The 25537-nt window shown below is 36.8% G+C and overlaps 1 protein-coding gene across 3 annotated transcripts in view; it reads right to left on the reverse strand.

Moving 5' to 3' along the window:
- Positions 1–661: 661 nt before the first annotated feature.
- The window catches only part of WDPCP (WD repeat containing planar cell polarity effector), a 297960-nt gene continuing 273084 nt past the window's right edge, over positions 662–25537 (reverse strand). For 2 of the 3 annotated variants that reach the window (XM_061432772.1, XM_061432769.1), the window contains 2 exons: positions 19937–20039; positions 662–844 (listed from right to left, as the gene is read on the reverse strand). In XM_061432772.1, the coding sequence (XP_061288756.1) occupies positions 807–844; positions 19937–20039 (141 nt within the window). In that variant the 3' untranslated portion in view covers positions 662–806. Of the gene's footprint in view, positions 845–19936; positions 20040–25537 lie in introns of those variants that run through there. The other variant, XM_061432770.1, reaches the window with a different exon arrangement.

The following is a 25537-nucleotide window of genomic DNA, read 5'->3' on the forward strand; positions in this document are numbered from 1 at the left end:
GTGGGGAGGGATAAACTAGGATCTTGGGAAACATATAACCAGGATCTACTGTATAGCATGCGGAACTGTACTTAATATTCTATAGTAACCTATATGGGAAAAGAATCTGAAAAAATGGAATATATGTATAACTGAATCACTTTGCTGTATACCTGAAATTAACACAATATTGTAAGTACACTAATATCCAATAAAATTCAAGATTTAAAGATAAGACAATACTAAGTAGGGTGGAAGAGTTTGCTTCACACCAGAATTCCATCTGATAAGAAATAAAAATCTGGATAAAATTTTTTATCTTTTTCACTTGCCACAAATTGTATCATACACAATACATATGATTATATGTCTTTGTATATGTATGTATACATACACACACACACACACACACACACACACACACACGTAGGTATAGAGGAAGGTCAGAGGTAGGCTGAATTTTACTAAAATTACAACCCAGCATCAATTTAGCACAGTTACTGATTGGATTTAAGTTGTCATCCCTCATTCTTGCCCAGCACAGGAAAAGGAAAATCTTCTCTGGAGGAATATAACACCATTGATACATGTATAATTTTTTGAATTCAGTAATTAGAATTCAGTAAAAATAACTGGCAATGCTAAGAGATAATATCATACAAATGAAAAACAAGAGAATAGGTAGAGGATAAAAACCAGTTTACAGATCGTCCAGCTATAGACCACTAGTACACAAGGACCACTATAATTTGGTTATTAGTTTTGTTTTATTGTTGTTGGTTTGTAGTATCTCTTAAGTAACCTCAGGAGCCACTCTTATTTCTTTCTCAATGGTGCTTCTGTTCCACATATCTGCTCCAGTCTCCTTTTTAAAAAGAAATCAGTGCATATAAGACAAAGACAAAAAATTTATTTATGAAAGCATACAGAAAATGAAACTCAAAATATACTACTTATAATAGCATAAATATCCTCAATATTTAGAAATTAAGAATTTCTGCATTGAAAATTATGAAATATTCATAAAAAGTAAAGGAATAAATGGAAAGATATATGGAAGATTCAATGTTCTACAGATGTCATTTCCTTTTAAATCGATTTTACAGATTGAATGCAGACCCAATTAAAGCCCTAACAGTGCTTTCTGTGTTGATAGTTGTTTGTAAAATGGAAATGAAAGTGCAAAGGGCCAAGAATAGGCAATTCTGAACAAAACGAAACAAAAAGACTCACGTAACTAGAAACCCAGACCTTTTATAACTCTATAGTACTTGAAACAATGATGATAGATACAGTGGAATTACCTGATTTAAAACAAACATGACACTGCAGAGCAATAGAGAGAGGATAATCTAGGTGCTGGTTCTTGTGGATATCCATGTGGTTAAAACACACATTTTTAAAACCCTTCCCCCCAATGTATACAAAAATAAATTTTATATGGATTATAGATCGAAGTATAAAAGGTAAGACAAAGTTCTTAAAACATACTATATCTCTTCAATAACTTGGAGTATTACAAACTTTTTAAAACAGGGCACAAAATTTAATCAACATAATGAGAAAAAATGAGAAACTGCAGTACATTACTATTAAAAACTTCTCCTCATCAAAATATAATATTAGAAAAGCAAAAAAAGGGAACTTAAGTAGTAGAAAATATTTGCAGTTAAATATCAGGATTATATAAAGAACTGAAAAAACAAGAGAAAAAGAACTTTACAAAACATAATCAGACTGCCAAAAACATATAACTAGATGCTCAGTTTCAGAAGTCATCAAAGAAATACAAACTACATCTATAATAGCAGTACACACCCTTCAGATTGAGTTAAGATGATGGCAAGGGCTAACAACTGTTGGCAAAGATGAGACTAAATTGTAGTTCTCATGTACTGATGACAAAAATATAAATTGCTTCAACTACTCTGAAGAAATCTGTGGAGGTATCTATTGAAGTTGAATATATATAGAAATGGATGGGTATATTCATCCATTTCTGGTTGAAGACTATAAGAGCCCCAAACTGGAAACAACTGAAATACCCATCATTGACAAAATGAATAAATACATTGTGTTATATATTGCTATATACAATGGAATAATATACATAATATGGGTGCATTTCATAAAAGTAATGTTAAGTGAAATAAGTCAGACCCCAACCCTGCCCCAAAAGACCCTACTAGTCATCAACATACATTACTAAAGTACATACATTTATGAGTGAACCTATTAATATTTCTAGAGAAGGACAGACGACTTTCATACAAGATCAGTTAAAACTGACTTGTAGTATTAGAAGTCAGAAATGTTTATCCTTTGGAGGTTTGAGAAGGTGGGGCAAGGGAGATTTGTTAGGGTGTTGTGAAGTTCAGTTTCATTATCTGGCTGTAATATGGGTGTGTTTACTGAGTTGAACACTTACAGTATATATATTTCTCCAAGTGTATGTCATACTTTACCATTCACTAATGTACACAGTTGTTTTCCTATGACAGAAAAAAAAATTCAGCCCTTTAAAAGCAAGCCTTGTGATCTAACCATGTTCTTTGTTGAAATCCCATGCTTTGGGACAGGAATTCGTAATGAAAGCTAAATAATTGCAAAGGCTTCAGACAAAAAGGAAAAGTAGGTGATGGAAACATTATCATTGAATTTTTGGTCAACAAATAGATATATAAACTCTAAACAAACAAGATATGTCTGCCGGTAGGCACTCCTAATTTTAAAGGAAACAAGAGATTCCTCCCCAACCTGAATTGGCAGGGCACATTACCCTAGTTCACTTTCCTCTGAGTAAAAGACTTTCCTCAACATTTAAGCAGTTGAACTCAATTCTTTCTGATAGATAACAGGGTTAAAAAAAAAAAAAAAGACTATACTACACTCTACAGATCTTTAAGTACTATTTATTTAGGCCCTTTTAAAAGGTACTGTTTTTCTGACTTCTTGCAGTTCCTGACTGAGTCATCTCTGTGATATGTCATACGCTGTCACATCTAGTTACCTTACACTGAATAAAGAGAAGAAAGGTTATAAACAGCATGCATACCACCTGACATAAAACATTTGCCAGCTATTTCTTCTGCTTAAATGAATACATTCCAAATATCCAGACTATTCGCTTGAAAAACTATAAATTTTATAAAAAATGAAACAGCCATCTTTACTTACAGTACCTATATTTATGAGTACACCTAATTCTAGATAAGGAATGAGTTTTACTAGAAACAACATGCTTCTCTTTCACATTTTGTCTTCACTTTTGACCGTGCAATATGTATGTATATGCACAAACTTGTTTTACTTCCTTCTTAGAGGCAATCTTACCAGGAACACAGTAACTACCTAATTGTGGAATTTAGCCAGAAAATAAAAAAGAACCAATTGAATTTTAACTGGAAATTTGCTCCAGAAGTATTTGTTGTGCTCAGGTTAACAAACCATTTGTCATGAAAAAGTGTTAAGAAGATCTAAATACTTGTGTTTCTGATTATTAAGGCAATGTGAAATGAGAAGTCCATAAGAAAAAAGTTTTTTGACTTAAGAAATCACTCCTCACCCACACTTCATGGCCTCTGTTAATGTAAATTATTTAGCTATACTGTAAGAAATTTTACTGTAATAATGCTTAGTCTTATATTTTGTTATTATAAATACAACTTTAAATCAAAACACTTAACAAACAAGTCAATTTCCTTTAACTTTGGAGAAATTGCTGATGCTTACCACTGAACAGGTGAAGCAACTGTTTAGAGCTCAAAGTCTAAGGTAGAGAAATTCAGTTCCATAGTAGTACTATAATCTGCCAGCTCATTGCTCAAAGTTATTATAGAGATTGTATGACACACTGATCAAAGCTACTTTACTGCATAATGCTATGAAAATGGTACAAGTACTCACTTTTGGCATTGTTAGGATAATTCAGTAAACAAAGATGACAAAGTAAACCTCACTATCTTTTTTTTTAATGACAGCCCCCCACCCCACAAAAGACAAAACAACTCAAAAAATAAGTAACATTAGGCAATAAGAAATATATGGGAGATTACAGTGAACTAGCAATTCAGAAGCAGAATGACAGAGTGGTTCAGAGTATAAGATTCGGAGTCAAACAGGAATGGTTTTAAATTCTGCTTCTGTCACTTTGAGTCTCTGTCCTTACTTACAAATGGGAAAACTAATACTTAACTCTTAACGGTTGTTTGGTTGTTATGAATATGAAACATGATGGTAATTGCCAAGCATAGCACTATGTTGGGCAAGTAATGTGTGCTAGTCTATAGTAATTTTTGTTTTTGATGAAGATTAGTTCTTTTATTCTCCTGCTTTGATAATAGTTCATTTCTGGACTCAGCACAGTAGAGAAGAACACATGCTTTCAGAAAGGACTTATATGTAACAATCTTTGTGCATCATACTTTCTTCATCTGTAAAACATATAAGATTACTGTGAGATAATGCAGTGTTCAACATACTCACCAGCTAAAAGTATGCACTTGATAAACAGTGGCTAAAATTATAAGACCTGAATTCTGGCTCTAGCTGTTGCATGGATCACTATGTAATATGTATGCAAGGCACTCAGCCTCTCTGAATTTCATTCAAAATTTCATTCAAAATTGAATTCATTGAATTCAATTGAATTTCATTCAAATTTCATTCAACAAATTAACAAAACATTTGTCTTGTGTATCTTTTAGGGTTGCTAAGATAAAATGATGCAGATAAGTGTTTAGAAAATGGGAAGGCGCATGAAAATGGATGGTGTTGTTATGGTTCTGATGGCAGTTTAGAGGTTAAGTACCATAAAAATGGGATTTTAAAATCTTTTTCATATAATCAAGAAAGCTGTACTTGTTTCACAGACAGTACACAAGTGATGAATGTTACAAAAGGACTTTTTCTGTGTTGAGATTAGTTTATTGTAGTCTGGATCAGAAAAGTTACTTAAGGTGAACATTTTTTCTTGTTCATCTCTTAGGAGTGAGATATTAAGACTTGAATTTATATACACTGTAGTATAGAATATATGACAAATTGATTGCTGAACATTTTTGTTGTACAGATAGGCCTTCTTTAACCTCAGGAATTCACTAACAGGAACAATACATTATTATAAGATTAATTATAATTAATCTTGTAAAGTCCTTTAAAGAAATTCTATAAATGCTTAGCATTTTTAGCTACTAACATCTAACAAGGTTAAGCTCTTCTTCAAAATGAGCTACTGCTTGCTTGATGAGTTGGTTTTAAAATAACCTGACATGCCACAAATGGCAGCTGCTCTATCATGTGAGTGATTTAATGATTATAGCAACCATTAGAATGTCTGTGATTAAATAGTTGAATTATTAATTGCTTATTCCTCTAAGATTACTGTTGTCTCAGAAAACTAAAGCACTGAAGAGTTAAATAAATCATTTGATTCCACACATCACACTGGCACAGTGTTAAGGCTCAAGGGTCTTCAAGACTTTTGAGGTGCTGATGCTTTATAGTTGCACTGTCCAGTATGGGAACTACTACTGTGGGTGGCTACTGAACTCTTGAAACATAGCTAGTATGACCGAGGAACTAATTTTTAAATTTCATCTATTTAAAAATTTTAAATTTAAAAACTGATCGTCAGTAATTGTGAAAACTTTTTAAGAATGTATGGACCAACTTGGGTACCTGAAATTACTTCTTCAACTGAAAACTATGAACTCTAAATACAGATAAAGTATTTCTGATGAAAATTTAACGTGTAATTTGAGATGTACTTTTAACATGTAGAAAAGTTAAGGTTAATAAGTATGTGGCTGGGCTTCCCTAGTGGCTCAGAGGTTAAAGCATCTGTCTGCAAAGCAGGAGACTTGGGTTGGATCCCTGGGTTGGGAAGATCCCCTGGAGAAGGAAATGGCAACCCACTCCAGTACTCTTGCCTGGAGAATCCCATGGACTGAGGAGCCTGGTGGGCTACAGTCCACAGGGTCGCAAAGAGTTGCACACGACTGAGCGACTGCACTTCACTTCACTTCACTTCACTATTGAACAATAGTGCTATATAGGTTCAAAGACAAGCAATAAATTACCCAGCATATGGACCTTACTCTCTCTCATATCCATCTGGAGAAGGATTCATGAAAGTTAAAAATTCATTTCTGGGAGCTGTACAATTAGGAACAGTTACAGGTCTTATCTTTGATATGTGGACACTTGGCTGACAGGAACCATAACCTGGGATTACCTCAGTCATGTGCTATTAAATGACAAACAACCAGCTCTTCAAAAACCAAACCTAACAAAAGCCCCCAAACCAACCATTTTCCTGATTTCTGTGGTGTAAAATATTTCTACCATAGCCAGTTTTGAGTTACCAACATGATATCCTTGAACTTGGAACTGGGAGGAGATAGCCTTAATTGGCACTTGCAAGGCCATTGGAGTTAGTCATAGTGAGTGAGTGAAAGTCGCTCAGTCATGTCTGACTCTTGGCAACCCCATGGACTATACAGTCCATGTAATTCTCCAGGCCAGAATACTGGAGTGGGTAGCTTTTCCCTTTTCCCAATCTAGGGATCAAACCCAGGTCTCCTGCATTGCAGGTGGATTCTTTACCAGCTGAGTCACAAGGGAAGTGTTAGTCATAGTGCATCACTGGAATACTTTACAAGTTCCTGACACATATATTTCTTGAGAGGTGTGTATGTCTATGGTGGAGGCTGGAGTAGATCAGCTTTAAATGGAATGCTACCTCACAGCAAATTGTAGGATGATTAGACCTGGGTATGAGGGGCATTTTATTTTCTTTATGTCACTAGAAAAACCCTGATTCTTCTCTTACTCCCCTTGAGAACATAGATTTATGGTTATATGAAGCCATGTTGTAAGCTATAAAGATAATTTTTTTTAGATTCATTGTCTTATTTAATCCTTTTTTCTTTTTTTACTTTACAATATTAGCTAAAGATACCACCTCATTTTGATAAGGAAGATGTATGATTTTAACTCAAACTTATACACCAACAATATAAAAAATATTTTTTGTGTGCAAAGAGACATCTTGGGGACATAGTAAAAGTAAAAGGAAGAATTGATATAAATTCTGAATGGAGAACTTAATACATGTAAAATATCTGTAAGAAGTCCAAAGTCAGATCTAAAGTTAAATAATTTTGTGACTTTTGTTGGCAAATATATGTGAAATCATTCTATTTATTTAGAAATTATTCTTTCTATATTAGCTCCTTTGCTTGGACTCCTTTGCTCCTGATATTACATCTTATGCTCGAGTAAATTTCAAAATAAAGTAAGTCTTTTAAAGTCAGTATTTAAGAGGCTTTAATTCAAAAGCATTCTTGAATAAAGCAGTTTACCCTCTAAGAGAATATTCAAATTTATTTGTACCACTGGGTGTGCTGTGCTTAGTCACTCAGTCACGTCTGACTCTTTGCAACCCCATGGAGTGTAGCCTGCCAGGCTCCTCTATCCATGGGGATTCTCCAGGCAAGAATACTGGAGTGGATTGCCATGCCCTCCTCCAGGGGATCTTCCCAGTCCAGGAGTCGAACCCAAGTCTCATGCATTGCAGGAGGATTCTTAACCATCTATGCAAAAATGATTTTTTTCCCCATAGTTGTATATAGCATTTTAATTTGGGTTCTGTTTAATTATATGTACTCATATGCATAGAATTTTAGTGCTGAAAAGACTCTTCTAGTTATCTTATTTTATAGATGAGCAAACTGAGATCCCCAAAAGTGACTTGTCAGAAGGTTAGTCTTGACCAGTTTAGCCAAACTAGGGCTAGTCTTTCTTGATGACCACCTTAGTATTCTTAAAGTTTGTAGCATAAAAACTGCCTGAATCCATCTGTGTACAATTGGGGACTATTGATACGAGGTATTTTTGCTGTACTCCATACTAGCCAAGTTAGCACATATTCTTTTTACTCTTAACTTCATGGTTTAATTAGTTAGTTTTACTATAACATATCAATCCTTAGGCAAAATTCTTCATTATTTACTTGCAAAAATTTATTTGGGAACAATTCTATTCTGGATCAGCACGGTTAACTAGTCTAATTAATAAATAAGTCAGAGAAGGTTTGAGACGTTGAAAAAGAGAAAAAGTTGGGTTAAAGCCCAAATTGTTTAATGTTTGCATCTAAGATTATTGTTATCTTTTGCTAGGTTACTGTTCATTTATGAGTAGGAGAATTCTGAAAAGAAGACATCTTGTTTCACAGTATTGTGATTTAGTATATTAGAATTCAAAAATATGTTAAATATTTAAATCATAAAAAGGTATAACCTGAAAGTCCACATCTAACAAAAAAATCTTTATGTAAGGTAATTAAAAATTGGTATTAATATGTCACATTCTATGATTGACAACATTATGTCACCACAGAAAGTAAAGGTTGGATAATCATGCTTAGGAATTTTACTGAAAACTTTTATGTCTAAGTTACACATGTAATACAGTCCTGTATAGATCTCTGCAGCTAAGCAAAGAAGATAGTCTTTGATGTGCTTATAATTGTGATGGGTTTAGGGCTGCATTTTTAGGCAAAGATGCCTAGAGGTAGGAAGGTATAGGTCAAAACTGATATTGTGACACAATAAATAGACAATAGGTAAAGTGGAGCCAAAAGTGGATTGGCCTGAATGTATCACGTTAATCAAACAAGTAATATAGCCTCACAACTACAACGTAGGTAAACAGTTAACCACATTTAAAATTGTTTGTAGAAAGAAAAACTTTTGTAGCTTAATTTTAGAATAATTTTATATTAATAATGAGATTTTAAGTATAAAAGAATCTTTCATGTTTTATCATCTATAATTCTATACACTTTTACAATGGTACTATGATTTTATAGTAAAATCAGTAAGGCATTTAGGAATAAGAAAACATTAAAAACGAGGCTTTTTAATGTTTTTTAATGACATGAGAATGTAGACACAACATACCACTTGGTAACAAAAAGGAAGATAAATGAGTTTTGTTAAACATATGCATAAGAAAAAAAAATTAAGTTGACTAACATTATCAGTTGTCTCTGGGTGATAATGAGTAATTTTTATTAGCCATCCCATGTGGCATGCTGAACCTTAGTTCCCCAACCAGGGACCAAACCTGTGCCCTCTGCAGGAGAGCATTACCCACTGTTAATACTTAACCACTGTTAATTAACAGTGGTTAATACTGTTAACCACTGTTAATACACTGGACTGCCAGGGAAGTCCTTGATATTCTCTAAAGTTCAAAATTATGCACAAATAACCTTTCATATCAGAATTTAAAAATATATTTTAAAAGGAAATGGCAAAGCTTCAGCTTTGGAAATTATAAAGCTTCAGCCTTTTATAGTATGGTATCTGAAAGATCATATATGATGAGTGTATTTGGAAATATAATACATTTGGAAGAATTTCTTAATATATAGACAGCCATATTATGTGTATCTGGGAATAATTTTTGAAATAGGTTTTTCAGTTCAGTTCATTTAAATCACTTTATTTCTGTGCATATGAGGATCATATAAAAGAAGTTCTCCCATTTTGCTTTTCTTCTTCTAAATAGTATTCTTCAAAACTCACTGTAACAGATGAACAGGTAGCTTTCCCTCAAGTGGCAACTGCTTTTAGCTGTGTTTCTTTTTGCTGCGTAAATGGTCATCTCAAATAACATAGTTTCCAGATTTTCTTACAGTTGGGTGTACTTTTGTGACTAGGATTTCTCCAATGGGATATGTGTAGAAGTGGTGGTGTGCAACAACTCCTGGGGTTGTACCCTAAACAAGAAAAGAATCTGCCTATCTTCTGTTTTCTCCTTCTTGTAAGCAGGACTGAAAATCTTAAAGCACACAGGCAAAATATCCTAGATATAACAAAGCAACATAATAGATCTCTTCAAGAAAATTAGAGATACCAAGGGAACATTTCATGCAAAGATGAGCTTGAAAAGGACAGAAATGGTATGGACCTAACAGAAACAGAAGATATTAAGAAGAGGTGGCAGGAATACACAGAAGAACTGTACAAAAAAGATCTTCACGACCAAGATAATCACGATGGTGTGATCACTCACCTAGAGCCAGACATCCTGGAATGTGACGTCAAGTTGGCTTTAGGAAGCATCACTACAAACAAAGCTAGTGGAGGTGATGGAATTCCAGTTGAGCTATGTCAAATCCTGAATGATGATGCTGTGAAAGTGCTGCACTCAATATGCCAGCACATTTGGAAAACTCAGCAGTGGCCACAGGACTGGAAAAGGTCCATTTTCATTCCAATCCCAAAGAAAGGCAATGCCACAAAATGCTCAAACTACCACACAATTGCGCTCATCTCACATGCTACTAAAGTAACGCTCAAAATTCTCCAAGCCAGGCTTCAGCAATATGTGAACTGTGAACTTCCAGATGTTCAAGCTGGTTTTAGAAAAGGCAGAGGAACGAGAGATCAAATTGCCAACATCCACTGGATCATCGAAAAAGCAAGAGAGTTCCAGAAAAACATCTATTTCTGCTTTATTGACTATGCCAAAGCCTTTGACTGTGTGGATCACAATAAACTGTGGAAAATTCTGAAAGAGATGGGAATACCAGACCACCTGACCTGCCTCTTGAGAAACCTGTATGCAGGTCAGGAAGCAACAGTTAGAACTGGACATGAAACAACAGACTGGTTCCAAATAGGAAAAGTAGTACGTCAAGGCAGTATATTGTCACCCTGCTTATTTAACCTATATGCAGAGAACATCATGAGAAACGCTGGGCTGGAAGAAGCACAAGCTGGATCAAGATTGCCAGGAGAAATATCAATAACCTCAGATATGCAGATGATGACACCACGCTTATGGCAGAAAGTGAAGAGGAACTACAAAGCCTCTTGATGAAAGTGAAAGAGGAGAGTGAAAAAGTTGGCTTAAAGCTCAACATTCAGAAAACCAAGATCATGGCATCCAGTCCCATCACTTCACGGGAAATAGATGGAGAAACAGTGTCAGACTTTATCTTTTTGGGCTCCAAAATCACTGCAGATGGTGACTGCAGCCATGAAATTAAAAAAATGCTTACTCCTTGGAAGAAAAGTTATGAGCAACCTAGATAGCATATTCAAAAGCAGAGACATTTCTTTGCCAACAAAGGTCCGTCTAGTCAAGGCTATGGTTTTTCCAGTGGTCATGTATGGATGTGAGAGTTGGACTGTGAAGAAAGCTGAGCACCGAAGAATTGATGCTTTTGAACTGTGTGATGGAGAAGACTCTTGAGAGTCCCTTGGACCACAAGGAGATCCAACCAGTCCATTCTCAAGGAGATCAGCCCTGGGTGTTCTTTGGAAGGAATGATGCTAAAGCTGAAACTCCAGTACTCTGGCCGCCTCATGCGAAGAGTTGACTCATTGGAAAAGACTCTGATGCTGGGAGGGATTGGGGGCAGGTGGAAAAGGGGACGACAGAGGATGAGATGGCTGGATGGCATCACCAACTCGATGGACGTGAGTTTGAGTGAACTCTGGGAGTTGGTGATGGACAGGGAGGCCCGGCATGCTGCGATTCATGGGGTCGCAAAGAGTTGGACACGACTGAGCAACTGAACTGAACTGAAGGCACTAACAATGAAGCTCATGTTACCCTGACTGCTTTGATTCAATATTTTATTGGAGGTCCTAGCTACAGAAATTAGGCAAGAAAAATAAGTAAAAGGCATTCAATTCAGAAAAGAAGTAAAACAGTCTTATTTTTCAGATGACATATGTAGAAAACTAAAAAAGTGAAAGTGAAATGGCTCAGTGGTATCTGACTCTTAGCGACCCCATGGACTGTAGCCTACCACACTCCTCCGTCCATGGGATTTTCCAGGCAAGAGTACTGGAGTGGGTTGCCATTTCCTTCTCCAGAGGATCTTCCCAACCCAGGGATTGAACCCAGGTCTCCTGCATTGTAGGCAGATGCTTTACCATCTAAGCCACCAAGGAAGTCCAAAACTAAAGATATAGAAAAATAAAGATGCCACCAAAAAAATGTTGGAACCAATAAAAGAATGCAGTAAAGTTAGAGAATACAAAATCAGTACACAAAAACCAGCTGAGTTTCTATATACTAGTAATAGATAATGATACAGGAATTAAGAAAGCAATCTCATTTATAATTGCATAAAAGCAGAATAAATTTAACCATAGAAATTAAAGATCGATGCACTTAAAACAATGTCTTTGAAAGAAATTGAAAATGACAGAAATGGAAAATAGACCATATTCATGAAAGAAATTGAAAATGACAGAAATGGAAAATAGACCATATTCATGAATTACAAGAATTAAACTGTTAAAATGACGATACCACTCAATACTATCTATAGATTCAATGCAGCCCCAATAAAAAATTGCAGTAGCATTTTTTCACTGAAATAGGAAAAACAATCCTTAAATTTGTGTGGAACCACAAAAATCCTTGAACAGACAAATCCAGATAAAGAACAAAGCTGGAGAAAACACAGTTCCTGATTCTAAACTATACTATAAAGCTGTAATAATCAAAACAGTACAGTTCTGGGATAAAAACAGACACACAGAGCAATGGAACAGAACAGATAGTCAGAAATAAATGCACACATATGTATCAACTAATATTTGACAAGGGAATTAACACTCAGTGGGGACAGAGTAGTCTCTTCAATAAATGGTAGTGGGAAAACTGGATAAATACATGCAGAAAAGTGAAATTGCACCCATATCTTACACCATTCACAAGAACTGACTCAAAATGAATTAAAAACTAAAGAACTGAAACCATAAAGTTCTTAGAAGGAAACACAGGGAAAAGCTCCATGACTTTGGTCTTGGCAATTTTTTTTTAAGCATCAGCAAAAGCAAGTGACAATGATAAAAATAAGTGGGAGTATATCTAAATTTAAAAGCTTCTATGTGGCAAAAGAAACAGTTTTAAACAATGAAAATATTGGCAGAAGACCTGAACAGACGTTTTTCTGAAACAAACATCCAGATGGCCAACACGTTCATGAAAAGGTGCTCAATACCACTTTTAACCAGGGAATATGGAATATGGAAATCAAACCCACAGTGAGTTATCATTTCTTACCTTTTAGAATGGCTGTCATCAAAAAGAATAGAGATAATGTGTTGATGATGACATGAGAAAAAGGAACCTTTGTGCAGTGTTGGGTAGAATGTACACTGTTACAGCCAATACTGTTTTTTTGTTTTTTGAGAAAAACAGTATGGAACTTAACAAATTAACAATAGAACTAACATACAATCCAGAAATCTCACATCTGGATATACAAAGGCAATTACAGAAATATTGAAAAGATATCTGTACCCCCATGCTTATTGCAGTGTTATTCACATAAACCAAGACATGGAAACAACTTAATGTCCCTCAATTACATTTACCTGGTAAAGAGGTTGTGTGTTTGTTTAAATTACACACAATGGAATATTATTCAACCACGAGAAAAAGGAAATCCTGCCATTTGTGCCCACTTGGATGCATCATGAAAGCATTATAAGTGAGACAAAGCAAGTCCATATCACTTACATGTGGATCTTAAGCTCATCTTTTAGAAACAAAATTACTGATGGTTACTAGGGAGTGAGGGGTAGCGGAACTGGGGAGATATTGGACAAAGGGTGCACATTTCCAGTTATAAGATGAATAAGTTCTGGGGATCTAATGTACAACATTGTGATTATAGTTAATAGTGCTATACTGGTTTATTAAAAATCACTAAGAGTAGAGTTTAAATATTCCTCACAACAAAAACAAAATGGTAATTATGTGATGTGATAGAGGTGATAGCCAACACAATTATAGTAATTACATTGCCATATATAAGTATCAAAAATGCATCGTGCATCTTAATTTACACATTATATGTCGATTGTATCTCATTAAAATTGAAAATCATTAAATTAAAAAGAAACAGTATCACAGAAAATAAGGTCATAGGAATATATATTAATAAAAGATGTGCAGGACAATTATGAGAAATTGATGAACATCACTGAAGAGGGTTCAAGGCCTGATAAAAGGAGAGAGGTGCCACATTCATGACAGGAATATTCATTATAAGGATGACAATATTAGCTTAATGCAGTTTCACCTGAAATACCTGTGAAGTTTTCATGAAACTTGACAAGCTAATTCTCAGTGAAGTTCATATGGTAAGGAATACTGCATGAAGAGCTAAGGAAATTTTGAAGAAAAAGTAGAGGATGTCATATTAGGTAACAGTTTTGTGAAGAAAAACAGTCTGGACTGGTACAGGGATATACAAAATCTCTATGTTTCAGAGACTTTCCTCCTGGAAAACCATCTGATCACTGACTTGTTTTTTTTCATTTTCTCTTTTTCCTGTTTTAATTTTGTATTATAACTCTTCATGCATTCACATATTCATTCATTCAACAAATACATACTGAGTTACTTATTGTGTGAAGGTCTACACCCATCCCTTTCTTAACATGCCCCCAAATAATGGCTCCTTGCCTCCCTGGTGAGTCCCAGCTTTTCTGAGTTTACCCTCTGTTGCCACACTCCAGCCTATATCTGCAACAGCCAATCTAATCCCAGGTCTGACAGCTGAAGCCTGAGCTTCAGCACCAAGCCTTCACCCATGCAGATGGCCTAGCATCTGCCCCTAATGTCCCAGAAGTGCACAGACCCTTTTTGTCACTACAAGACCTGCAAGAAGTCACCAACCACTGTCCCGAGAATGCGCAGGCCACTGCTGCCCCTATGAGACCTGCAGTAAGATGACAGTTGCTGCCCCCATTGTCCTAGGCTCACTCCTCATGAACACACCAAAATCACAACCAAATGGTAAACAACCATTGACAAAAGAGATTGGGACCTACTAAAAAAGATATTTTACATCCAAAGACAAAGATGCCACAACTAGAAAGTAGGAGGAGCACTTGAGTCAAATCCCATATCCACCAGGTAGACGATCCATAAACTGGAAAATAATTATATTCCAGAGGTTCACCCACAGGAGTGAGAGTTGTGAACCCCATATCAGGCACCCCAGCCTCAGGATTTGGCATTGTGAGGATCCCCTAGAGCATGTGGCTTTGAAGACCAGTGGGGCTTGAGTGCAGGAACTCCACAGGACTGGGGGAAACAGAGTTCACTCTTGAAAGGCGCACACAAGGTTTCATGTGCACTGGGAACCAGCACAAACCAGTGACTCCATAGGAGCCAGGGTTAAACTGACCTGCAGGTTTTAGCGAGTATCCTGGGGAAGCGGGGATCAGCTGTGGCTCACTCTGGGGGCAAGAACACTGGTGGCAGAGGCCCCAGGGAATACTGATTGGCATAAGGTCACCATTTTGGCACCAAAACCTGGCTACAGCCAACAGCTGCAAGCTCCAGTGTTGGGATGCCTTGGGCCAAACAACCAACAGAGTGGGACAGAGCCCCACCCATCAGCAGATGGATTGCCTAAAGTTGTACTGAGCTCACAGCCAGCCACCTGAGCTCACAGCTCACACCACTTGACATGACCACCAGAGGGAGAAGATCCAGCTCCACCCACCAGTGGGCAGGCACTAGTCCTTCCGAATAGGAAGCCTGCACAAGCTCCTGGACCAACCTCAACCCCCTGGCAGCAGACATCAGAAGCAATAGGAATTATGACCCTGTGGAAAGGAAATCACAAACACAGAAAGTTAGACAAAATTAGATGGTAGAGATGTATGGTCCAACAAAGGACAAGATAAAAACCTAGAACAACTAATAGGCAATCTACCTGAAAAAGAACTGAGTAATGAAAGTAAACATGATGTCAGATTTGGAAAAAGAATGGAAGAACAAAACAAGAAGATACAAGATAGGTTTAATGAAGAGCTGGAAGACTTAGAAATGAACAATATATAGTACTGAAATGAAAAATTAAGAGGGACTCAACAGCAGAATAAATGAGGCAGAAGAATGAATAAGTGAGCTAGAAGATAGAGTGGTGGAAATCACTGCTGCAGAATAGAGTAAAGAAAAAGGAATGAAAAGAAATGAGGGGACAGTCTCAGAGACTTATAAGTGAAGAAGTGAAGTTGTTCAGTCATGTCTAACTCTTTGCGACCCCATGGACTGTAGCCTACTGGACTCCTCTGTCCATGGGATTTTCCAGGCAAGAATACTGGAGTGGGTTGCCATTTCCTTCTCCAGGGGAACTTCCCGACCCAGGGATTGAACCCGGGTCTCCCGCATTGTAGGCAGACGCTTTACCGTCTGAGCCACAGGATAATATTAAATGCACCAACATTTGCATTATAAGGGTTCCAGAATGAGAAGAGAGAGAGGACCTGAGGAAATATTTGACAGTTATAGCCAAAAACTTCCCTAACATGGGAAAGGAAACACTCACTCCAGTCCAGGAAGTGCAGAGAGTCTCAGGCTGGATAACGCAAGGAGGATATTAATTAAACAAAAGCCAAGACATATTAATTAAACAAGGAAAAGACAATCAGAATATATTAAATGCAATGAAATAAAAGCAACAAATAATGTACACGATAATATCCTTGAAGATATCAGATAATTTTTCAGCAGAAACTTCAGGCCAGAAGAAAGAGGCACAATAGAGTGATAAAAGGGGGAAATCTACCCCTTTTAAGAATACCCTACACCAAGCAAGGTTCTGGTTCAGATCTGATGGAGAAATGAAAGGCTTTATAGACAAGGAAAAGCTAAGAGAATTCAGCACCACCACCAAACCAGCTTTACAATAAATGCTAAAGGAATTTCTCTAGGTGGAAAAGAAAAGGTCATACTTAGAAACAAGAAAAAATTATGAATGGAAAAGCTCAGAGGTAAAAGCAAATATACAGTAAAAATAAGAAAGCATCCACAGACACATATGACAAAGCCTGCAATCATGAGGACAGTACAAATGCAGAACATTGGAAATGCATTTGAAATTGAAATGAAGCTTAAAGCAATCTTTATACATATATATAGACTGCTATATTAAAACCTCATGGGAACCACACTCCAAAATTCTACAACAGATACAGACACAATAAAGAAAAAGCAGTCCAAACACAACACTAAAGATAGTCATCAAATCCCAAGAGGAGAGAACAAATCCAAACAAAAAATGGCAATAAGAACATACATATGACAATTACCTTAAATGTAAATGGATTAAATGCTCCAACCAAAAGACACAGACTGGCTAAATGGATACAAAAAAAAAAAAACAACCTCATATACATGTGTCTACAAGAGACCTACTTCAGATCTAGGGACACATACAGGTAGAAAGTGGGGATTAAAAAAAATCATGATTTTTTTTTTTAATACTCATATCAGACAAAATAGGCTTTAAAATAAAGACTGTTATGAGGGATAAGGAAAAACTACATAATGATCAAGAGATCAATTCGAGAAGAAAATATAAAAATTGTAAATATATATGTACCCAACATCAGGCTTCCCTGATGACTCAGCCAGTTAAGAATCTGCCTGCAATTCAGGAGATACAGAAGACGTGGGTTCAGTCCCTGGATTGGGAAGATTTGCCAGAGGTGGAAATGGCAACCTACTCCAGTATTGTTGCCTGCGAAATCCCATGGACAGAGGAACCTGGTGGGTTACAGTCCATCGAGTCACAAAGAGTTGGACTGAGCTCCGTCATGTCTGACTCTTTGAGACCATATGGACCGACTGTATTCTTCCAGGCTCCTCTGTCCATGGGATTCTCCAGGCAACAATACCAAAAGGTGCCATTTCATCCTCCAGGGGATCTTCCTGATTCAGGGATTGAACCTGCACCTCCAGCATCGGCAGGTGCATTCTTTATCACTGAGCCACCAGGGAAGCTCCTGGAACACCTCAGCACATAAGGCAAATGCTAACAGCTATAAAAGGGGAAATGAACAGTAACACAATAGTGGGGGATGTTAACACCCACTTATATCAATGGAAAGCTCTTCTAGGCAGAAAATAAGTAAACACAGGCCTTAAATGACAGACCAGATGGACATAATTGATATACCTATGGGACACAGCAAAAGCACCTCTAAGAGGGAAGTTTAGAGCAATAAAATCCTACATCAAGGAAGAAGAAAAATCCGAAATAAAGGACCTAATCTTATACCTAAAACAAGTAGAGAAAGAACAAACAAAACCCAGAGTTACTAGAAGAAAAGAAACCATAAAGATCGAAACAGATGTAAATGCAATAGAGAACAGAACAATAGAAAAGATCAATGAAACTAAAAGCTGGTTCTCGGAAAGGATAAACAAAATTGACAAACCTCTAGCAAGACTCAAGAAAAAAAAAAGGAGATGTTTCAAATCAATAAAATTAGAAAGGAAAAAGAAGGTACAACTGACATTCCAGAAATGCAAAGGATCTTAAGAGACTAAGCAATTATATACCAACAAAATGGACAGCCTAGAAGAAATGGACACATGCTTAGAATGGCTAGCCTTCCAATACTGAACCAGGAAGAAATAGAAAATATGAACAGACCAATTACAAGTACTGAAATTGAAAATGTGATTTAAAAAAAACCTGCTAACAAAAAGTCCAGGACCAGATTAATTTAATCAAACATTCAGAGAAGAGTTAACACCTATCCTTTAGAAAATCATCCAAAAAATTGCAGATAGAACACTCCCAAACTCATTCTAGGCCACCATTACACTGATAACAAAACCAGACAGATACCACACAAAAAAGAAAATTTCAGACAAGTATCACTGATGAATGCAAAAGTCATCAACAAAATACTAGCAAACCAAATCCAATAAAAGGATCATACACCATGATCAAGTGGGGTTTATCCCAGGGATACAAGGATTCTTCAATATCTGCAAATCAATCAGTGATACACCACATTAAGAAATGAAGAATAAAAACCTTATGATCATCTCAATAGCTGAAGAAAAAAAGCTTTTGACAAAATCCAACACCCATCTATGATAAAAACTCTATGGAAAGTGGGCATAGAGGGAACCTGCCTCAACAATAAAGGCCATATATGACAAACTCACAGCTAAAATTCTCAACACTGAAAAGCATTTCATCTAAGATCAAGATCAAGAGAAAAATGTTCATTCTCATTACTTTTATTCAGCATACTTTTGTACATCCTAACCATGCAATCAGAAAAAAAAGAAAAGTAATTAAAATTGGTAAAGAAGACTTCCATTCTTTGCAGATGACATGATACCATACATTGAAAATCCTAAATGTGTTACCAGAGAACTACTAGAGGATATAAGTGGGTAAGTTTTAGGATACAAAGTTGATAAACAGAAATTTCGTGCCTTTGGGATTAACATTACACACTACTATATATAAAATATATAAATAACAAGGACCTACTGTATAGCTCAGGGAACTCAATATTTTATAATAATCTATATGGGAATATATCTGAAAGAGAATGGATATATGTATACGTATAACTGAATCACTTTTGCTGTACACATGAACTAACATAACATTGCTAATCAACTATACTCCAATATAAAATAAAAATTTAATTAAAAAAAACAAAATTTTGTTCAAAAACTAGACATTTAAATAATATTTAAACATTATACATATTCAATAATATATAACAATATACTTAAATATAATGTGGCAACTCTGGAAATAACTTTCTCTAAGGTTTGTTGTTGCTATTTGTTGTTTGTTTGGTAACTTTTTTAAACTGAATCTGCAGTCTATACCCTTTACTGTGAGCAGCCAGTAAAATTTCTTTTCAGTTACCTTAAGAGTCACTTACAGATGAACACAATTTCAACTTAAACATCCATATTGTACTATTTACCTAAGCTTAATTCTTTTTTTTTAAAGACACTGTATTTACAGAAAAAGTAATTCAAATTAACCAACCATGCCCTACAAATGTAAATAGAAGTGATACCAAATAAGCATTGATGAAAACAAAAAGCACTTTAAAAAAACAGCATTAAATCTTACCATCTCCGGAGGTTATTGATTCTGCATCAATATCGCTAGCTCTCCTTCTTGCCACTTCAGCTAGTGCTAGTTCTCCCTTATCTAGTGCAAGGTAATGGATGTCCTTTGGAAATACAGCAAAATAAAACATTAATCCAAAATGAATCTTAGTCAAGTTACAAATGAGATTTTGAAAAAAAGAACTTACTGTTCAGATTACAAAACAGACATGGCTGATGAACATTCTTTCTTATATTTTAATTTTCTCAGTTTTCTAGTACAAGCAAATTTTCTTGAATTGCAAATCCTGGCTATAACTAGTGGCAGTTATTTAAATAAATTATTTTGAGTCTTTAGGGAAAAAGACAAGCTGTTAAATGTTCAACATACTCAGTTTTATCAGGGAATAAAAATCTTAGTTGCGGTTTTCTATAATGAAATTTTACTATCTCAGATAGCTTCTTCAAAATTCAATTGTTCATTATGATAAGCAGTTTACAAGGAATATTACACAAATTGTCTCTGATATTTATGCACTTGTTACATATTACTTTGTTAATATTATTAATACTATTATCTTGAACTCATTCAGTCAACAGATAATCAGTGCCTATTAAGTGCCAGGCACTGTTGTGGAAAGAGAGGTCAATTACAATACCATTTCTCAACAAGCTTTGAGTCCAGTAGGGAGAAAGACCACTGTAAACAACAGCTAATAACTTAGTGTGATAGGTTTTATGGCAGGGTTAAGAATGGTATGGAACCAAAGAGCAGGAACTGATCCTTGATCTATGTTTTGAAGGATAAATAAGAGTTATACCTGAAGGGAAAATGGAGGTAAGCCAACAGAAAATGAATGGTATCTGACATGTGTATGTAGAGAAGATTGAAAAACCACAGTTCTGTCAGGCAATAACAGGTCTTTCAATACGGAAGGAATGTTTGATGTGTGAGAGAATGCAGTGGAAAATAATTCTAAACAAGTAGACAGAGCTACTAAAAAAGACTTAGAAATCTTTGGTACACAAAATGATTGTTGGAATGAGAATTTTATTGCAATAAAATGGTAAAAAGAACACGAACAAGTTTCAATGATGAAATATAAATGGCCTATAATCATGAGCTATCAGGGCTTTCCTGATAGCTCAGTTGGTAAAGAATCCACCTGCAATGCAGGAGACCCTGGGAATTCCCTTCAATTCCTGGGTAGGGAAGATTTGCTGAAGAAGGGATAGGCTGCCCACTCCAGTATTCTTGGGCTTCCCTTGTGGTTCAGCTGGTAAAGAATCCAACTGCAATGCAGGAGACCTGGGCTCAATCCCTGGGTTGGGAAGATCCCATAGAGAAGGGAAAGGCTACCCACTCCAGTATTCTGGCCTGGAGAATTCCATAGACTATAGTCCATGGGGTCGCAAAGAGTTGGACATAACTGAGCGACTTTCACTTTCATAATTATGAAAAGATATTTTACTTTCCCAATATTCAAAGTTGAAAAATGTAATTTCAAACTGCACAGTTTTTTTAAAGTTGTTACTTATTGGTTGCAAAGTTTGGCGGGGAGACACGCGTTTATATTTACTGGGAATATAGACTTTATATAGCAGGGGTTGGTAAGCTATGGCTTACTAGCCAAATATAGCCTGCCTTTTATACAGTCCTTGAGTTATCAATGCTATTTACCTAGCATAATGCCTTCCAGGTCCATTAATGTTGCTGCAGATGGCAAAAATCTCATTTAGGGCTGAGAAGTATTCTGTTTTGTATGTGTGTGTGTGGTGTAGTCTTCTTTATCCATTCATCAGTTGATGGATACTTAGGTTACTTTTGTATCTTGGCAATTGTAAATAGTGTTGCTATTAACACTGGGGTGAATGTATCTTTTCAAATCAGCGCTTTTGTTTCTCTCAGATATATACTCAGGCATGGAATTTCTGGGTCATAAAGCTATGACAAATTTAGACAGCATATTAAAAGGCAGAGACATCACTTTGCCAACAAGGTCCATCTAGTCAAAGCTATGACTTTGCCAATAGTCGTGTATGATGTGAGAGCTGGACTGTAAAGAAGGCTGAGCAATGAAGAAATGATGCTTTTGAACTGTGGTGTTGGAGAAGACTCTTGAGAGTCCCTTGGACAGCAAGATTAAACCAGTCAATCCTAAAGGAAATCAACCCTGAATATTCACTGGAAGGACTGATGCTGAAGCACAAGCTTCAATACTTTGGCCACCTGATGTGAAGAGCTGACTCACTGGAAAAGACCCTGACACTGGGAAACATTGAAGGCAGGAGGAGAGGGGATGACAGGATGAGATGGTTGGATGACATCACTGACTTGATGGACATGAGTTTGAGCAAACTCTGGGAAATGATGAAAGACAGGGAACCTTGGCATGCTGCAGTCCATGGGGTCGCAAAGAGTTGGACACAACTTAGTGACTGAATAGCAACAATGGTAGTTCTATTTTAGTTATTATGAGAAAACTCTATGTTGTTTTCCCCAATTTACATCCCCACCAACAGTATATGAAGATTCCCTTTTTTCTACATCCTTGCCAGCATTTGTCATTTGTGTTTTTTGATGATGGCCCTTCCGACAGCTGTGAGATGATATCTCATTGTAGTTCTGATTTGCATTTGCTTGATAATTGTACCTCTTTTCATGGGTGTCTGCATTTTCTTAAATTTTGGAAAACTGTTCAGTTTCTCTGCCCATTTTATAATCAGGTGGTTTCTTTTTTGATGGTCAGTTGTGTGGACTTTTTATATATTTTGGATATTAACCCCTTATTGGTCATATTATTTGCAAATAATTTTTCCCATTCAGTAGTTTTGTTTTGTTGTTATACTAAGTGAAATAAGTCAGACAGAGAAAGACAAATACTAGATGATATTATTATATGTGGAATATAAAAAATACAATTAGCAAATATAACAAAAAAGTAGACTCACAAATACAGAGAGCAAACTAGTTACCAACGGAGAGAAAAGAAGGTCATGATAGGCATAAGGGATTGAGACGTGTGAACTATTAGGTATAAATTAGGCTACAAGAATATATTATATAACACAGGGAATATAACAAATATTTTATAATAAATATAAATAGAGTTAACTTGTAAAAATTGTGAATCACTATATTATATATAGTATATATAGATTATATATATACTATATACTGTATATATGATATTGTACAGCAACTATACTTCAATTTTAAAAAAGAACAGTGTTTACATTTTTCAATGGCTGGAAGAACTGTGTTCAGCCACTCAAGTCTGTATGGCTCTGGAATTAGCTCATCTTGCAGACTTGAAAATGTTTCAATTTAAAACTACAAGCCAAATAGTACTTATTGTGAAACTTACATTGTGATAAAGCTTTTCAGTGAAAACTAACATTGTTTTGACTTGCAAGTAATACCAGGCTGTGTTACACACCTCCTGTAAAAATTAAAATTTAAAACTGTCAAAAAATAAAGTGACATACTTATAACAAAGTCCCAGCAATATATTTCAGTCCATGGCATTTTTCAACCTTGACACAAGTTCCAAGGAACTGTTCATAATTCAAACTCTAATGGTGCAATTAAGGGAAGTAATTAATTTACAATGTACTAACATATTAAAAGGCAGTCTCAGTTCAGTTCAGTTGCTCAGTCGTGTCCAGCTCTTTTGTGACCCCATGAATCGCAGCATGCCAGGCCTCCCTGTCCATCACCAATTCCCGGAGTTCACTCAAACTCATGTCCATCGAGTCAGTGATGCCATCCAGCCATCTCATCCTCTGTCGTCCCTTTCTCCTCCCCCTCCCAATCCCTCCCAGCATCAGGGTCTTTTCCAATGAGTCAACTCTTCACATGAGGTGGCCAAAGTATTGGAGTTTCAGCTTTAGCATCAGTCCTTCCAATGAACACCCAGGACTGATCTCCCTTAGAATGGACTGGTTGGATCTCCTTGCAGTCCAAGGGAGTCAAGAGTCTTCTCCAACACCACAGTTCAGAAGCATCAATTTTCCGGCACTCAGCTTTCTTCACAGTCCAACTCTCACATCCATACATGACTACTGGAAAAACCATAGCCTTGACTAGACGGACCTTTGTTGGCAAAGTAATGTCTCTACTTTTTAATATTCTATCTAGCCCAAGGTCAGGGGCAGCGGCCAAGAGGAGCTACCCCACACCCGAGGTCAGGGGCGGTGGCGGGAAGGAGCTACCCCATGCCCGAGGTCAGGGGTGATGGCCTGGAGGAGCTACCACACACCCGAGGTGAGGGGCAGTGGCCGAGAGGGCCAACCCCATGTCCAAGGAATGGCAGCTGCACGGGTGCAGGAGGGCCGAGAGGAGCTACTCCATGTTCAGGGTCAGGAGGGGCAGCCATGAGGAGATACCCCTCGTCCAAAGTAAGGAGCAGCAGTTGTGCTTTGCTGGAGCAGCTGTGAAGAGAGACCCCACGTCCAAGGTAAGAGAAACCCAAGTAAGATGGTAGGTGTTGCAAGAGGGCATCAGAGGGCACACACACTGAAACCATACTCACAGAAAACTAGCCAATCTGATCACACGGACCACAGCCGTGTCTAACTCAGTGAAACTAAGCCATGCCGTGTGGGGCCATCCAAGATGGATGGGTCATGGTGGAGAGATCTGACAGAATGTGGTCCACTGGAGAATGGAATGGCAAACCACTTCAGTATTCTTGCCTTGAGAACCCCATGAACAGTATGAAAAGGCAAAATGATAGGATACTAAAAGAGGAACTCCCCAGGTCAGTAGGTACCCAATATGCTGCTGGAGATCAGGACACAAATAACTCCAGAAAGAATGAAGGGATGGCGCCAAAGCAAAAACAATACCCAGCTGTGGATGTGACTGGTGATAGAAGCAAGGTCCGATGCTGTAAAGAGCAATACTGCATAGAAACCTGGAATGTCAGGCCCATGAATCAAGGCAAATTGGAAGTGGTCAAACAGGAGATGGCAAGAGCGAACGTCGATATTCTAGGAACTAGTGAACTAAAATGGACTGTATTTGGTGAATTTAACTCAGATGACCATTATATCTACTACTGTGTGCAGGAATCCCTTAGAAGAAATGGAGTAGCCATTGGTCAACAAAAGGGTCCAAAATGCAGTACTTGGATGCAATCTCAAAAACGACAGAATGATCTCTGTTTCCAAGGCAAACCATTCAATATCACGGTAATCCAAGCCTATGCCCCAACAAGTAACTCTGAAGAAGCAGAAGTTGAATGGTTCTATGAAGACCTACAAGACCTTTTAGAACTAACATCCAAAAAAGATGTCCTTTTCATTATAGGGGACTGGAATGCAAAAGTAGGAAGTCAAGAAACACCTGGAGTAACAGGAAAATTTGGCCTTGGAGTATGGAATGAAGCAGGGCAAAGGCTAATAGAGTTTTGCCAAGAGAACACACCAGTCACAGCAAACACCGTCTTCCAACAACACAAGAGAAGACTCTACACATGGACATCACCCGATGGTCAACACCGAAATCAGATTGATTATATTCTTTGCAGTTAAAGATGGAGAAGCTGTATATAATCAGCAAAAACAAGATAGGGAACTGACTGTGGTTCAGATCATGAACTCCTTATTGCCAAATTTA

Source organism: Bos javanicus, chromosome 11, assembly GCF_032452875.1.
Source record: "Bos javanicus breed banteng chromosome 11, ARS-OSU_banteng_1.0, whole genome shotgun sequence".
Taxonomy (NCBI): domain Eukaryota; kingdom Metazoa; phylum Chordata; class Mammalia; order Artiodactyla; family Bovidae; genus Bos; species Bos javanicus.